The sequence below is a fragment of the Denticeps clupeoides genome, chromosome 19, assembly GCF_900700375.1.
Source record: "Denticeps clupeoides chromosome 19, fDenClu1.1, whole genome shotgun sequence".
NCBI classification, from domain to species: Eukaryota; Metazoa; Chordata; class Actinopteri; order Clupeiformes; family Denticipitidae; genus Denticeps; species Denticeps clupeoides.
In genome coordinates this window covers 19549918-19564042 of record NC_041725.1, presented here as the reverse complement: position 1 = coordinate 19564042, position 14125 = coordinate 19549918, and the positions used below count along the sequence as shown (strand labels likewise).

Genomic DNA, 14125 nt, shown 5'->3' with positions numbered 1-14125 from the left:
TAAAAACGAACACACGGGCTGTCGAGCTCAGAGTAGAGGCTGAAGCACACACACACACACACACACACACACAGTCACCATGCGACCGTTCATCGTGGTCGTCCTCATCTCACACCTGTGCTGCGAGGTAAGTCTGGCTGTACAGCCTGCAACTCTCCGCAGAAAATATCAATACACACTGCAGATTCCGGGGTTTTTCCCGTTCTGTATTTAAGTGCTTTTATTTCCTGATCTAGATGGCAGCATTTCCAGGTAAGTGAGGGCAGATCTTCTGTGTGATATTGGGAGGTTTGAAGGAACAAAATAGCAATTTCATTCTGATCTTACCTCTTAACTGTTCCTGCCCCCCCGGGCCAGAACTTCCGGATGTTTCTGTGTCTGCTGTGTGCCTGGCCACCGCCTGTGTGCTGGAAGAAATGCATCCTGAATGTCCCTGTTTCCCTGCGCTGCTGTGACATCTAATCCTAAAATGACAGAAAATCTGTGGATCAATCGGCATGTTCCTGATTATGCATTCCGATCACATTTGGGCCGTGGGTCAGGAGACGTCAGAAATGTTATATAATATTCACCACACACGCCCTGACCCTGACCTCTGCCCTGCAGGCGAGGTTGATGTGGACGCCGGGAGGGACCTTGACATCTTCGAGATAAACGCCGGTGGGTTTCGTCTGCAGCGGCTGTCTCCCTCCTCCGGGACTGGCTGAGTAAAAATGTTTCTGCCCCCCCAGAGGCGGGACTGGATTTGGTGGAGGGGGACATCATGCAGGACGAGGTGAGTCTCCGTCATGCGTGGTGCGTGCATGTCATGAAATGAACGCACGTTGGTGTCTCACAGACTGAAGATAGAAACTCCATCGTCGGAGAGCAGTTTCGCTGGCCACACACCATACCCTACACCCTGGAGGACAGTCTCGGTGAGTTCACAGATGTCCACGTCCGGAACGTTCCATCTCCAGCTTCTCAATACGACAACGACACTTTATGTATGTGAATTAATTGGCATGCACCGATTCAGAAATTCCGCTCCAGTACTGATTTTACCAGTATTATTAAAGTAATGATGTGGCAGATACCACTTTTTGGTTTATTCGTTGTCCATTTAATTGATTATTCTTTCACTGTTTCTTTGCATACAGTATGAACGAATTCAATCCCACAAATGACTATTTTAGCATTTAATTAAACATTTACTAAACTAAACAATAACTCATTAAATATGATTGGCTAATATTGATCAAAGTAGTTAATATCGGTTAATTTATCAGTGTATCCCTAGAATTCATGCAAATAAACAGAGTGTGTGTGTGTGTGTGTGTGTGTACACAGAGATAAATGCTAAAGGAGTTGTCCTGAAGGCCTTCGAACAGTACAGACTGAAAACCTGCATCGACTTCAAGCCCTGGAGCGGGGAGGACAACTACATCTCCGTCTTTAAAGGATCAGGGTGGGGTCCTTAATCCATCTCGCACATCATTCATGAAAGGAGATCGGCCACATTAGTGACGCTCACGGAAAGAAGACCTTCTCCACTCTCTGGCCAAAAATGGAACAATAAATCTGCCGAGGGTCAAGCGTCCAGGCTGATTGGCTTTCTAAGTTAAAGATGGACATGTAATGAATCAACTCTCCTCTCTCCAGATGTTTCTCCTCCGTGGGGAACCGCCACGTCGGCCAACAGACGCTGTCCATCGGCAGTAACTGTGACCGCCTGGCGACGGTGGAGCACGAGTTCCTGCACGCCCTCGGCTTCTGGCACGAGCAGTCGCGCTCCGACCGAGACGACTACGTCGGCATCGTGTGGGACCAAATCCAGACCGGTAACCAATCCACCCACCAGTCGGTGGCGCTCTCGGCGTAGCTCACGTTCGCTTATCTACACCGAGTTTACAGCAGGAGAGCAGAGTCCAAACCAGCAGAATCAGATCAACTGGACCGACCTTTAGAACCCTGGAAGCTCAACACAGATAAGGTGTCTGGGCCAAACTTTTCCAGTTCATCTAACCACCTTCAGAACAGAAGTTGATAAATATCACCGCGATGGATCCACCTTCTTCTGTGTCCAGTTACCTGAAGCACCGTTTCCATTTCCGTCATTTGAACTCTGGTCATTGTCCTCGGTCACCGCTCTGGTCATTGTCCTCGGTCACCGCTCCGGTCATTGGAGCCTCTGTGTTTGTGACTGTGTGCTTTTCAGGGAAGGAGCACAACTTCAACTTGTACGACGACGGCGTATCGAGCTCGCTCGGCGTCCCCTACGACTATGGGTCCATGATGCACTACAGCAAGACGGCTTTTCGGAAGGGGGAGGAGCCTACCATTGTCACCAAGATACCCGAGTTCATGGATGTGATTGGTCAACGCATGGAGTTCAGCGACAGTGACTTACTGAAGCTCAACAGACTTTATAACTGCAGTGAGTTCACAGAGACCATACGTAGTGCTGCACGAAGACTTAAACACACTTATAAAGCAACATGTTGCTGTATAACAATAACTACGGTATTACCAGGAATGGACCACACCAAACACCCAATTTAAAATACAACTAAAATACATTAAAATCTAAATCCTAAATATGCAGAGTACATAAAGTGCAGTGCAATGTTGAAGGTGATTCGCAGTGAGACAGTTTCAGCTGTTTAGGAGGGAGATGGCGAGGTTGATAGTTGATATAAATGGACAGAGCAACAGTCTTCTATAAAGCAGTAAACTGATCAAATATACTAACCCCCCCAGTCACAAAAGGTGTCATTCTATTACCTTTAAATACAATTATCAACTAAAATTATGACACAATCAATGTCTTCTAATTTAAAACATAACATATATTATTTTGTGAAAGTGAAGTGATTGTCATTGCAAAACACTGCGGCGCAGCACACGGTGACACGGTGAAACGTGTCCTCTGTATTTAACCGTCAACCTTGGTGAGCAGTGGGCACCATGACAGGTGCCCAGGGACCAGTATATGGGGACGGGACCTTCATCAAGGGGACCTCAGTGGCACGGTTCAGGGTTCGACCCGGCAACCTTCCGATTACGGGGCCGCTTCCTTAACCGCTAGGACACCACTGGTCCCGCTTCTTGTGACTGCATAATGCGAGAAAAGACTGCATGAGGGCTGCACAAGAGCTACACAATGCTCCACACAAACTACACTGCTCTGCTCTGTCAGCCTCCTCGTCCCTGTTCCTGGATTCCTGCTCGTTCGAGGAGGCCAGTGTGTGCGGGATGATCCAGAGGTCAGAGGTCAGCAGCCAGTGGAGACGTGTGAGAAGCGCCGCTGAAGGGCCTGACAGTGACTACACAGTCAACGGCCGCTGTGAGGGTTAGTCTGACACACACACACACACACACACACACACACACACACACTCACACTTATTCTGCTGAATCATGGTTGAGGAGTCCACGTATTTATAAAGTTATCAAGTTCCAGTTACGGCCCTAATAAATCAAGCCTGTAGTCAGCTGATAAAGTCACCTCTGCTGTCTGCTGTCTGGTGGAGCAGGAGGCGGCTTCTTCATGCACTTCACTGCTGACCACGCCCGCAGCGCTGTTCTGGAAAGCCGCCTGCTGTACCCGCGCCACCGGTCCCAGTGCCTGCAGTTCTACCTGTACAACAGCGGCGGCGCTGCATACCAGCTCCGGGTGTGGGTGCAAGAGTACGAGAAGGATGGCAGCACAGGGCCTCGTCGCCACCTGCAGACCATCAGTGGTAAGACGGGGTCGCGATAATATAATCGAATTTTTAACTAATTTAGCAAAAGCTGTTTTTAAAAATTGTCAAGTAGTATAAATGAGTTGACCAGTTTGTAAATGTACATAAACGAGGAATTTTGTGTGATGTCTACAACAGGGGGTCCACAGCACTCCTGGGAGCTCCTCCATGTGACCCTCAGCGCTTCCAGAAAGTTCCGGGTGCAGTTTGAGGGAGTCCGAGGGGAGGGGCCATCATCCGGGGGGCTCTCCCTGGACGACGTGAACCTGTCAGAGACGCAGTGTCCACACCACACCTGGCACATCCGCAACTTCACCCACCTGCTGGACACCACACCCCCGGGCACCAGGATCTACAGCCCGCGCTTCGTCTCCAGAGAGGGCTACGCCTTTCAGGTCGGACTGTACGTCAACGGCCACGAGGACAGCCCCGACAACATGGCGGTTTACTTCCACCTCACCTCCGGGCCTAACGATGACCAGCTGAAGTGGCCGTGTCCATGGCGACAAGCTACGATAGCACTGATGGACCAGAACCCCGACATCCGGAAGAGGATGACCAATCAGAGGATGTTCACCACAGACCCCAGCAAGACAACTACAGATGGTCATTCTTCTCTCTACTGCTTCATTTAACAGGGACTATTTGTTAAAGGCCTCCGCCAATCCCACTTTCCTTTAGATATTTTTTGGGACCGCAGAGAAGTTGGGATTCTTCTCTGTGGTCCCAAACTACAGAGAACTAGTTTTCATCATTAAATTGGAATTATAGTTTGACTTCACAAACGTTAACATTAGAATTTTGAGGGGGTCATAGTGCGGATGAAACGGTTTATTGCTTCTTCGCCACGCTGTGCAGATGCAGGACAGGTGGAGTATTTCTGGGACAACCCAAAGAAGGTGGGCAGTCTGGTGACAGGACCTGATGGAACTCGGTACTACCGCGGACCCGGCACGGGAACCAGCGCCTTCCTCACGCACGGGCGCTTGAAGAGCCGGGACTTCATCAAGGCCAACGGTGCCATCTTCCTCCTCACACTCGAGGGTAGGCACTGGAGATCAGGGTCGGAGAAATGTACATAAGCTGATGCGTTCCTCAAAATAACTGCAGAACCTGTCCCCTACATGCAGATCTGTCCTCGCTGGTGCCAGCGGCGGTTGTGCGTGATGACGGTCACCAGGTGAGATCTGCGAGCGAGGGGACTGCCGGCGGCGGCTCTGCGGCGACGATGGCGGCTGGGGTTTTCGTGGCAGCGGTTATGCTGCTGGTTGCTGTGGCGACTGCTTTTTACTATGGGAAGAAGAACAGGAAGAGAGAAAGAGAAGCAGAACAAGGGACAGAGCTGGAAAATAAATGATGACAGGGTGGGTGGAACCATACGCACATCTCCCCCTAGTGGCTCGGATAACCGGTCGTTCTTGTTCATAAGATTATCTTGTCCGGCAGTGCAATGTCTGAACTGTAGCTGTATCGATTATATTTGTTGAGGACATTGAGACACAAATCACAAGTTTCAGCCTGAAATGAAATGCACCAAACTACACCACCACACGGTGTGTCTTATTACGTGAAACAGGTCTGTACACTCGACGACTACACGAGTCTAAATTCTACAGAACGTTAATCCCTTATATCGCCCATAATCCCAGTCTACACAAATATATACACACTTTTTTTTTTTTTTTTACAGGTGGCTTTTCTCAAGGGAGAAACACAGACGGATCACGCAGCAGCTCCTCAGGCCTAGATCTCTTAACAATGCTACTAGAATTGATTTCTCTATTTTGCATGTAAAATCAAAAATATGTTTGATGCATGAAAATAAACAGTTAATCCTAAAATGTCCAGCACCGAGTTAAGAAGTAAAGGTGGTGAATGGCCAGAATTCCCATGGTGCCTACAGAGGATGGAATGGTGGAAGGGAACAACATGACATATCTAATCCAGTGTAGGTTAATCAAATACACAACTCACAATAAGTTCGGGACATTGTGAGAGACTTAGTGAATGTCATACATACGGTGTTCATTTCATAATTGTATTGGGGTGATAGACACACCTCATTTTGTGTTTTCCATGTAATGGTCTCATTGTGTACAGGTGGGTCTTATATTTAAGATAAGATAAGAAGAACTTTATTTATTTCAAGGGAAATTCTTTTGTCAACAACATGCTCAATGCAGAAGGAGAAACAAGAGGAAGAAATTATATTTACAAAAAATAGTACAACAGAGCAAATATCAAAAACATCTTAAGGCTCAATAGCAATAATGATATTACTATATACAGTGAAATGCCCAAGATAGTGCTAAGTGAGATAATGATATTGGGGCCAATACCAAGACAACCTTTCTTAATGTGGCATCAGTTTCAATACTATAAAAAGCTGGTATCATCAGTAAGTTCCAAGTTCATCATTCAAACAGCCACGAACACACGACGTCACTTAACGGACGAGCAGTGTCACCTGGCCATGGCGCCTTCGGGTCGGTGACAGGCAGTCAGATGTTGCTCGTGAACTTGGTCCGTCTCCAAGTGTCATCAGCAGACTTGCATCAAGACACGGAACTACTGGCAGCGTTCATGACAGACCAGGAGTGGAGCCCCATGAGTGACAGACCAGAACCTAAGGACCTAACTGCCACACAGCTGCAGGCCCGGTTACGAGATGCGAACCATTCGCAACCGACTCCACCGCTTGGGCTCGAATGCCAGACGACCGTTGCAGGTGACCCCACTGACACCAGGACACACCAAGATTTGGTTGTTGTGCTTGGTTCAGTCACTGCACGCTCTTACCTCAGAGACATCATAGAACCCATCATCCCCCAGTTCCGCCAGCACACCCCCCACTTTCTGTTCATGGATGATAATGGTCCACCACATCGTGGTAGAATAGTCACCCCCACGTGACCTGGCTGAACTGAGTGGAGCAGCATCATCATTTGGGGCGATCCCTGTTATTGTCTATTTTTGGGGGTAAACGAAGGAACGGATATTAAATGAAGGAAAATTGTGTTTCTTCTCATACAGTATTAGTAATTTCAAAAGGAACTTAAAAATTGAGCAAATAGTAAAAGCACTCATGTAAATAATATCTCTAACTTATTGAGAGTCGTGTATTTAAAAATTGCAGATTCTGAACAGAAATTGCAGAACAAAAAAAAACAGGCAAACAGAATTATGCAAACGTTTTTTAATACACATGAATTAAACAGTGGAGAGCAAACCACTGGTCTAGGATGAGGAGGTCGTTCAGATGAGGAAGACCACGTCCTCGGACACCATGACCTGGTTGTCATCCTGCATGCGGTTGAGCAGCTGTCTGATCTCATGTGGCTGGAAAAGATCTGACTGACCCTGGTTGATGAGGGTCAGGAGGTCCGGAACTGCAACCGACTGGGAACGGGTCACTTTAAACGCCTTCAGCAGGGCGGATTTGAACACCTTTATCCTGAGACGTTGTCAGGGTCAGAAGTCACCCACAATCCCCAGAATTGCGCTCCTGCATCACTTTACATTCAAATCTAGAAGAACCATACCTGTCCTTGCTGACATCCACCCCCATCTTCTGAGATGGAGGTTTAGAAGCTTGACTGGACAGGCCTGGAGAGGCACACCGATGTACAGAAAATACAAGATGTCACTTTTGGACTTGGTTCTGTGAGGAGAAAAAATAGAGCTGGTTCTCACTCTGATCCTCCTCTGTGAAGCTGTAAGGATCTGAAGGGTCTTCCATCTCAGTCCGGTCCAAGTCGTCCTTAGAAAGGAGACCATGCTTCCTGTGGGAAAAGACTCATAGTTGTAGAGCCTCTAACAAGGTCACTCACTTCGCCAACGTGTCCATGGACCGTGTACGGAGTTGTCTTATTTAAATAGAAGAACTCACACCTCTTTGCAGGTAGAAGGACCCACCTTGTGCTCCTCTGGCTCTGGGAGTCCTGGGAAGCCACCATCTCCACGTCACCGTCCTCTTGAACCTTCCGCTTCTTCACTTTTTCTAGGATCTGCGCGTGTCGGGCCCGTTTAGAACGAGTTCCCGTTACAGAAAGCCGGGCAGATGACACATTACCTTTTTGAAATAAGCGAACTGCATCAGCTCGATTGCAGCTTCGGCGTCGTTCAGCTCGATGGTTTTGCTCATCCGGGCTTTCGCGTGAGCCGTGGCCAGCCGGATCATCGTTTCCAGGGCGCGAGCGGTGACCGGCATGGTCTGGCGGTTAGAGAAACGGGCAGAGAGAACGTTACGCTGGAAATTAAAGCCGCGGGCGCGTCTTAACCGAGCAGCCGCGACCTCTGACCCGGGCCGAGTCGTTGTTGACTTGGTCGTGGCTGCGGAGCTTGGAGTACTCCTCCGCGATGTAGTCGGAAGCCTCCTGCGTGAGGACCGGTTTCACCATCTTGGACACGTGGATGTACTTGCGGATGAACTCCATGGTCACGATCTTCTCTCTGTTCAGGGAAAGAAAATGATGATGAAACAAACCTGATGGACACCAAAAACTCGGCACTCAAACACCACCGCACTTTTTCTTGCGGTGGCCATGCAGGACTGCATCTTTCTTCTCGTAGATCTGCAGCTCCTGTTCTGTCGCCTCGATGACGTTGGGGTCCTCGGTGGCAAACACGTCCACCGTGCTGCCCAGAGGCATCGCTGGACGTGCAAATTTAAAAAGCACGTTAGTAAAAAAAAAATTAAATAAAATAAATTAAAAAAAACGAATAGGATGGTCTTGAAAGATCCTGGCCTGCTCCTTCTGGCTCGCCCGGTGGCCGGTAGCGGTGCATGCGGAGCACATGCTCCGAAATCTCGCGGTCGCTGTCGGGATCCATGTTGTCCAGGACGATGAAGAGCAGGTCAAAACGAGAGAGCAGAGAGTCCTGCAGCCCGATGTTCTCCATGGGGGTTTTATACTGGTCGTACTGGAAGTCACACACACATCAGGTCCGTTAGCGCTTGTCGCTCGGACCAAACAGCATCATTACATTTACATTTAAGGCATTTGGCAGACGCCCTGATCCAGAGCGACTTACAACGGGCTTCCATGTCACCATGGATGAAGTGGTCAGTTCTGGTTCACTAGGACCCCCAACTATGAATACAATCTTTTTATTCACTCTGTTCTAGTTTCTATACAGAAGTCAGACAAGAAGAAGGTTACAAGTTCATCTAAATCTTCTCTAAAGAGGAAGGTCTTGAGCTGCCGTGTGAAGGTGCTCAGTGACTGAGCTGGAAGTTCATTCCACCACCGAGGGGCCAAGACGGAGAAGAGTCTAGATGAGCGTCTTCCTTTTACCTTCAGAGATGGAGGGACCAGGCGAGCAGTACTGGAGGCTCGGAGTATACCAGGTGCAGTGTGAGGTGTAATAAGGGCTGTGAGGTAGGATGGTGCTACTCCATGTTTGGCTTTGTAGGCCAGCATCAGTATTTTGAACCTGATTGATGCAGCTACTGGGAGCCAGTGGAGGGAGCGTAGCAGAGGGGTGGTGTGGAGAACTTGGGAAGGTTGAAGATCATTTTGCATGAGTTGTAGAGGTCGGATGAGGTCGGTAGACCAGCCAGAAGAGAGTTGCAGTAGTGTAGTCGTGATATTAATAAGGAGCATCATCACGCCTCACCCTGCCGTACACGGGGTTGGCGGCCGCCAGCACGCTGCAGCGGGCGTTGAGCCTCGCTTGGATGCCAGCCTTGGCGATGGTGACCCGGCCCTGCTCCATCACCTCGTGAATGGCCGTGCGGTCCATGTCCGACATCTTATCGAACTCGTCGATGCACACCACCCCTCTGTCGGCCAGCACCATGGCCCCCGCCTCCAGACGCCTTTCACCTACAGCACAGCGAGAGGACGAAGTAGCGCGACGGCAACCAGGGGACACCAGTAAAAAAGGGGGGGGACGCTGCTTCTACTACCAGTCTCCTGGTCGGTTGTTACAGCGGCTGTTAATCCAACTCCGGACGAGCCACGCCCAGTGGTTGGAATCGCCCTTGGTGCCGTGAACAGCACGTAGCGAAGCAGCTGCGACTTTGCAACCGATGGATCACCTGTTTATAACACAAATCTTTCATCATGTTCATGCGAAACTGATTCCATTAACAACGGCCCCACCTATTAGTAGTATGTTGATGTCCCCCCGGATTCGCGTGCCGTTCTCCAGGTTGGTCTCGTTGCCCCCGAGCAGCAGGCAGAGGATGGCCTTCTTAATGTACTCATGGCCGTGGATACTTGGAGCGAGGGAACGGCTCAGCTGCTCGAACACGTCCTGAGGAGCGGGGAAACGGAGCCGATGACCAACCAGGAACGCGGACGGATCTCCACCAGGGGGCAGCACTTACTTTTGAGTGGGCCTTGCAGAACTTCTTAATCTTGCTGATGTCGTCTGCAGAGAAGGTGGGGACGATCTCCTTGCTCATGAGCTTGATGTTGCTGGCCAGGAGGATGGTCCTGCAACAGAAGCAGTGGAAAAAAATACAACTGTAAGATGGGACGTCGCAGGACCATGACGTTTCTGCGCTTGTTTTGCATGGAGATTCAACACCTCCATATCTTTGTCAAATGGCAAGAGGTGTGAGGTTCTTGTGATACCCCGCCCAGCCTATGCCACACCTCTTTCTGCCAGGTAACACCGAGTTGGAGTGGTTTGAATACAGTGCTTTTGTGTGTAGAGATTCTATTCTCTTCAAGTTTTACACAAGTAGCCAGTCCTGGGTGCCCTCACCTGAACGTCCCAGTGGTGAAGCCCCCCTGCTTGGCAGGCAGGCAGCGATAGACGCCCACCAGCTGCACCCGGTCACCAGGCTTGACACGGTCCACCAGGTCGTCGTTGGCGATGATGTCGACGGAGCGGGGAAGCTGACCGGCGGGCGCCTTCTCCGGCATCTCCTGCACGGTCAGGGTCTGGTGGTCTTTGTAGCAGCACAGGCCGAATTCAGTCTCCAGGGGGTTGTTCTCCTCATCCTGCACACAAGGAGACCTTCAAACTAAAGCGAACGGACGTCCAGACGTGCACACATGCACAGACACGAACCTTCGTAGGGTAGATGGCGCTGGACGGGAAGGCGTCGAGAGACGTGAGGTCAGTGTACTTCCTCTCCAGGGTCTTCTTAGTTGCTGGACAGTAATGGACGCTCCTCATGATCTTTGGCCGAACCAGAGAACCTGCATACCATTTAATCAAAGCTGCAAATGTAGATAATGGAGAGAATCAAGATGAATGCTAGTCTGGTTGGTCAAGAGCTCACATTTGGTAACTATTCCCTCCACGCACACCAGGTTGCCAAGGAAACGAGCACTGAGCGTCCGGGGAGACACATGCTTGGAGCCAAAGCTTCCCTCAAACCCAACGTGGAACTCCTCAAACTGCTTGCTGTAGGTTGCATCAATGGAGGAGACAAGGTCCTTCAGTGCCTTCTGAAAGGCCACCAGCTCACTAAACGCACTCTTCAGCAGCCTGCGGGAGAGGAGGAACGAATTAATTCATTTCAAAAAGCTCCATACACAGAAAGTGGAGTTAACTGTGGTGGAAACTCACAGTTTAGCCCGCTTTTCGTTTCTCCGGCGCAGGTCGTTGATGTTGACGATGAGACGACACCGTCCCTCAGACACCATGCTCCGGACCTTCTCATGGTAGACACCCTGGTCTTGCTGCAGCACACAAAGACCAAAGCAATCTTTGTCCTGCAGGTTCACGGACCTGAACGAAGTCCTCAGTCCAATAAGGTGTGAGATTGAGGGGACAGATGGAGAAACAGAGAATGGATTTAAAACATCTTACATCATCATCCAAGAAGTCCAAGTACTCCCTCTGTGCCTCTCGCAGCTCCAGATCCTCGAACCCAGCATCCATCACCCTACCAAACTACACCAGACACTCAGAGTCAACTTGGGGACAAAGTTTTAAACGAAACCTGTGCAACGCCTCGTGACCCTCCAGGCTTCTACAGAAACTTTAGCCTACGATAAGAGGGCAGGTGAGGTCCAGGTCCATAAATCAGCTCCCACCAATCAGCTGCAGCCACTAATTAACTGTTTAGCCAATGAACGCATTTTTAAAAATGATAAAGCATCACGCGTTGCCCGGCTGTTGCAATGGAGTCAGTTTATTTCACGAGTTAAAATGTCAGAGTTCTCTTTCCCAATCCCGCCTGAACCGGAGCCAAACCGAGGGAGTTTAAATCCCCACGGCGACCGCATTCCTGAGCCGCGGGCCTCATCACCCCGGTGTGGCGACTCCGACTCCTGTTCTGTTCGTCCTGAAGATCCGAATCACCCGAACGGATCTTTGAACGCAGCTTTGTTAATGAGCAGATAGATATTTGTGATATTTCTCCACGATTGTCTAATAGGGGGCAGTGATGGCCTAGTGAGTAAGGATTCGGACATTTTATATCCTGAACCGACAATGTGCCACTGAGGTCCCCTTGATCAAGGTTATGGTGATTCAGGGTTAAATGCAGAGGACACTTCTTATTGGGCCATTATGACTTCTGTGTAAAGTTTACAGTTTATTACAAACAGCTTAACCTATATTATCTTCCATTAAAGATTGAGGCACTTAATTTTTTTTAGTTTCCATGAAGGAACTACGGAAGGAAATGACTCGTTCGCTCAGTCGGCTCCGTCCGTTCGAGAAAGTGATCGATTCTCTGGTTGGATTCGACTCCGCGACACGCCTCCTGGGTGGGCGTGGCCGAGCCGCAGGTGAGTTTCCGCGTCCTGCTGGCGTCTCGCCGCTTTCTTCGTGATTTTGCTGGGATTTTCTTGCCCTTTCTCAGCATTTCGCTCTTTTAATCGAACTTCTCTCTCTCGCGCTTTATCGTCTGATCTGTGGACCTTCTTGCTGCCGGTCCAGGAGTCCGTTTAGGTTCCAGTTCCAGAGTAAACAGCATGAGCGACCCGTCCAGACACCGGCAGCAGAATGAACGGTACGTCAAGGAACCAGACGCGCCGAATAATGTGAATAACGCAAACAAGGCAGAAAATTAGATTAAAATATTTTTTTTAAACTGCCGGAATAAGAGAAATAAACCATTAACCCAGTGAGCGCTTTGGTTTGCTTTGTTCAGCGTAGGTCTGATGTAGTGTGTGTTGTGGTGTTAAAATGGACGGAAGTCCTGCTGTCAGGTCTGGGGTCATGATGCCCAGGACGTCTTACTTTACTGGACACCCCAAAATGTTTTGCTGAAACACAAGGAGCGTTGTGACCCCACATTTAATCTGGTTAATGCCATGTAAATGTTAATTTGTGGTGTCCGTATTCAGCAGCACATATTGGACGTGATTGATGAGACACTAAAACCCGAGTGTGTCCAGGGGAACTGTACCTGGAACTAAAGCATCTGATAAATCTTGTGAATGCGACCACATGCATTTTACACCCCTTGAATGAATGAGAATTATTGCCTGGATTAATGTGTTCTTTTGTTCCGCGGTGTTTCATTTTTGCGTTTTATTTGATATTGAATGCTTGATATTTGGATGTGCAGTGTTTTAGTGTACAGCTGATTTATCTTCTGCTTCTGAACATCCCTGTGGCCGGAATTATTTCCAGGACTGTTCAGTGTTGAGTGAGAGAGGGACGGACTGCCTTCCAGGGTGCAGTGAGGGTCCAGTGAAGTGAAAGTGAAGTGATTTGTCATTGTGAGACACTGCAGCACAGCAGTGCTGAGCAGTGGGCACCATGACAGTGTGTGGGAACGGTACCTTCATCAAGGGGACCTCAGTGGCACCGTGGCTCAGGATTCGAACCAGCAACCTTCTAATTACAGGGCCGCTTCCTTAACCGCTAGGACACCACTGAACTGTGTTAAGTCCCAGGGTCTAGGGACAGGGTCGCAACAAAGGACAGCGGCGCACACACGCCAATGACGAGGAATCAATTTAAAAATAAAAAAAATACAGCTCTGCTGGCTGATGTTCGCAACGACCGCGTGGTCCTCTCCTTCATGCCTCCATCACCCCGTGTCAAATCAAGCCGCAGGTGTTTTAAATCTTCCACCTTGTTTCAGGCCACCAATCACAACTAGGCGTGGCTCAGACCACCAAAAAACGTCCATGAAACATACAGAGAGAGAGAGAGAGACAGGGAAAGCGACACCACACCATAACTGGACCTCACGGTGTCATAATAGGGCTGGTGTTGATTTGGCCATCAGAAGTCCATTAGGTATAATGCCAAGGTTGGTATTTAAAAAATGTTCACTGGAAATAATGATTTGTCCATGTTTGAAGGTACAGTAGATGGTAACTAGAAAAGGGACGTTTATGAACAAACTCCGGTTTTGGCCTGGAAAACAGTAAAATGAGGTAGGAGACGAGAGCAAGAAAAGAGTCGAATTATCGTTAAATTCGTCAATTTGGTTCCACTGTTTGAATGGGCGAAATATGTGGTGGTTGGAAGGC

At 49.2% G+C, this 14125-nt stretch overlaps 3 protein-coding genes across 3 annotated transcripts in view; 2 read left to right on the top strand and 1 right to left on the bottom strand.

Annotated features, from left to right (window-relative positions):
* The first annotated feature begins 288 nt into the window (after nucleotides 1–288).
* Nucleotides 289–5400, top strand: mep1ba (meprin A subunit beta a). The gene is made up of 11 exons (XM_028961654.1): nucleotides 289–660; nucleotides 732–775; nucleotides 839–917; nucleotides 1330–1447; nucleotides 1642–1820; nucleotides 2198–2416; nucleotides 3179–3331; nucleotides 3516–3722; nucleotides 3864–4331; nucleotides 4584–4769; nucleotides 4856–5400. Exons 1-11 carry the CDS (start codon nucleotides 498–500, stop codon nucleotides 5080–5082), a joined length of 2043 nt encoding a protein of 680 aa, XP_028817487.1. The 5' UTR covers nucleotides 289–497; the 3' UTR covers nucleotides 5083–5400.
* A 1580-nt stretch (nucleotides 5401–6980) lies between these two features.
* Nucleotides 6981–11859, bottom strand: mcm3l (MCM3 minichromosome maintenance deficient 3 (S. cerevisiae), like). Its single transcript, XM_028961943.1, has 17 exons — nucleotides 11499–11859; nucleotides 11256–11368; nucleotides 10966–11174; nucleotides 10752–10882; nucleotides 10443–10681; nucleotides 10060–10168; nucleotides 9833–9986; nucleotides 9637–9768; nucleotides 9345–9553; nucleotides 8474–8648; nucleotides 8253–8379; nucleotides 8027–8177; nucleotides 7798–7938; nucleotides 7641–7732; nucleotides 7419–7507; nucleotides 7268–7331; nucleotides 6981–7179 (listed from the first exon to the last, which is right to left on the bottom strand). The coding sequence occupies exons 1-17, from the start codon at nucleotides 11568–11570 to the stop codon at nucleotides 6981–6983; spliced, it is 2406 nt and encodes an 801-aa protein (XP_028817776.1). The 5' UTR covers nucleotides 11571–11859.
* Nucleotides 11860–12318: 459 nt separating this feature from the next.
* LOC114769655 (MARVEL domain-containing protein 3) overlaps nucleotides 12319–14125 on the top strand; it is a 4745-nt gene continuing 2938 nt past the window's right edge. Inside the window, exons 1-2 of the mRNA XM_028962848.1 lie at nucleotides 12319–12424; nucleotides 12576–12648. Coding sequence (XP_028818681.1) covers nucleotides 12319–12424; nucleotides 12576–12648 — 179 coding nt within the window. The remainder of the gene's footprint in view (nucleotides 12425–12575; nucleotides 12649–14125) is intronic.

What these genes read in the sequence shown, in the direction of transcription:
- mep1ba (XM_028961654.1), top strand. Translation starts at nt 498, where the DNA reads ATGTTCCTGATTATGCATTCCGATCACATTTGGGCCGTGGGTCAGGAG. An exon ending in CACCCTGGAGGACAGTCTCG is followed by an intron (nt 918 to 1,329) that starts GTGAGTTCACAG and finishes GTGTGTACACAG; the next exon opens with AGATAAATGCTAAAGGAGTT. An exon ending in CCACCTGCAGACCATCAGTG is followed by an intron (nt 3,723 to 3,863) that starts GTAAGACGGGGT and finishes TGTCTACAACAG; the next exon opens with GGGGTCCACAGCACTCCTGG.
- mcm3l (XM_028961943.1), bottom strand. Translation starts at nt 11,570, where the DNA reads ATGGATGCTGGGTTCGAGGATCTGGAGCTGCGAGAGGCACAGAGGGAG. An exon ending in TTCACCACTGGGACGTTCAG is followed by an intron (nt 10,169 to 10,442) that starts GTGAGGGCACCC and finishes CTTCTGTTGCAG; the next exon opens with GACCATCCTCCTGGCCAGCA. An exon ending in GGGCGAGCCAGAAGGAGCAG is followed by an intron (nt 8,380 to 8,473) that starts GCCAGGATCTTT and finishes TTGCACGTCCAG; the next exon opens with CGATGCCTCTGGGCAGCACG.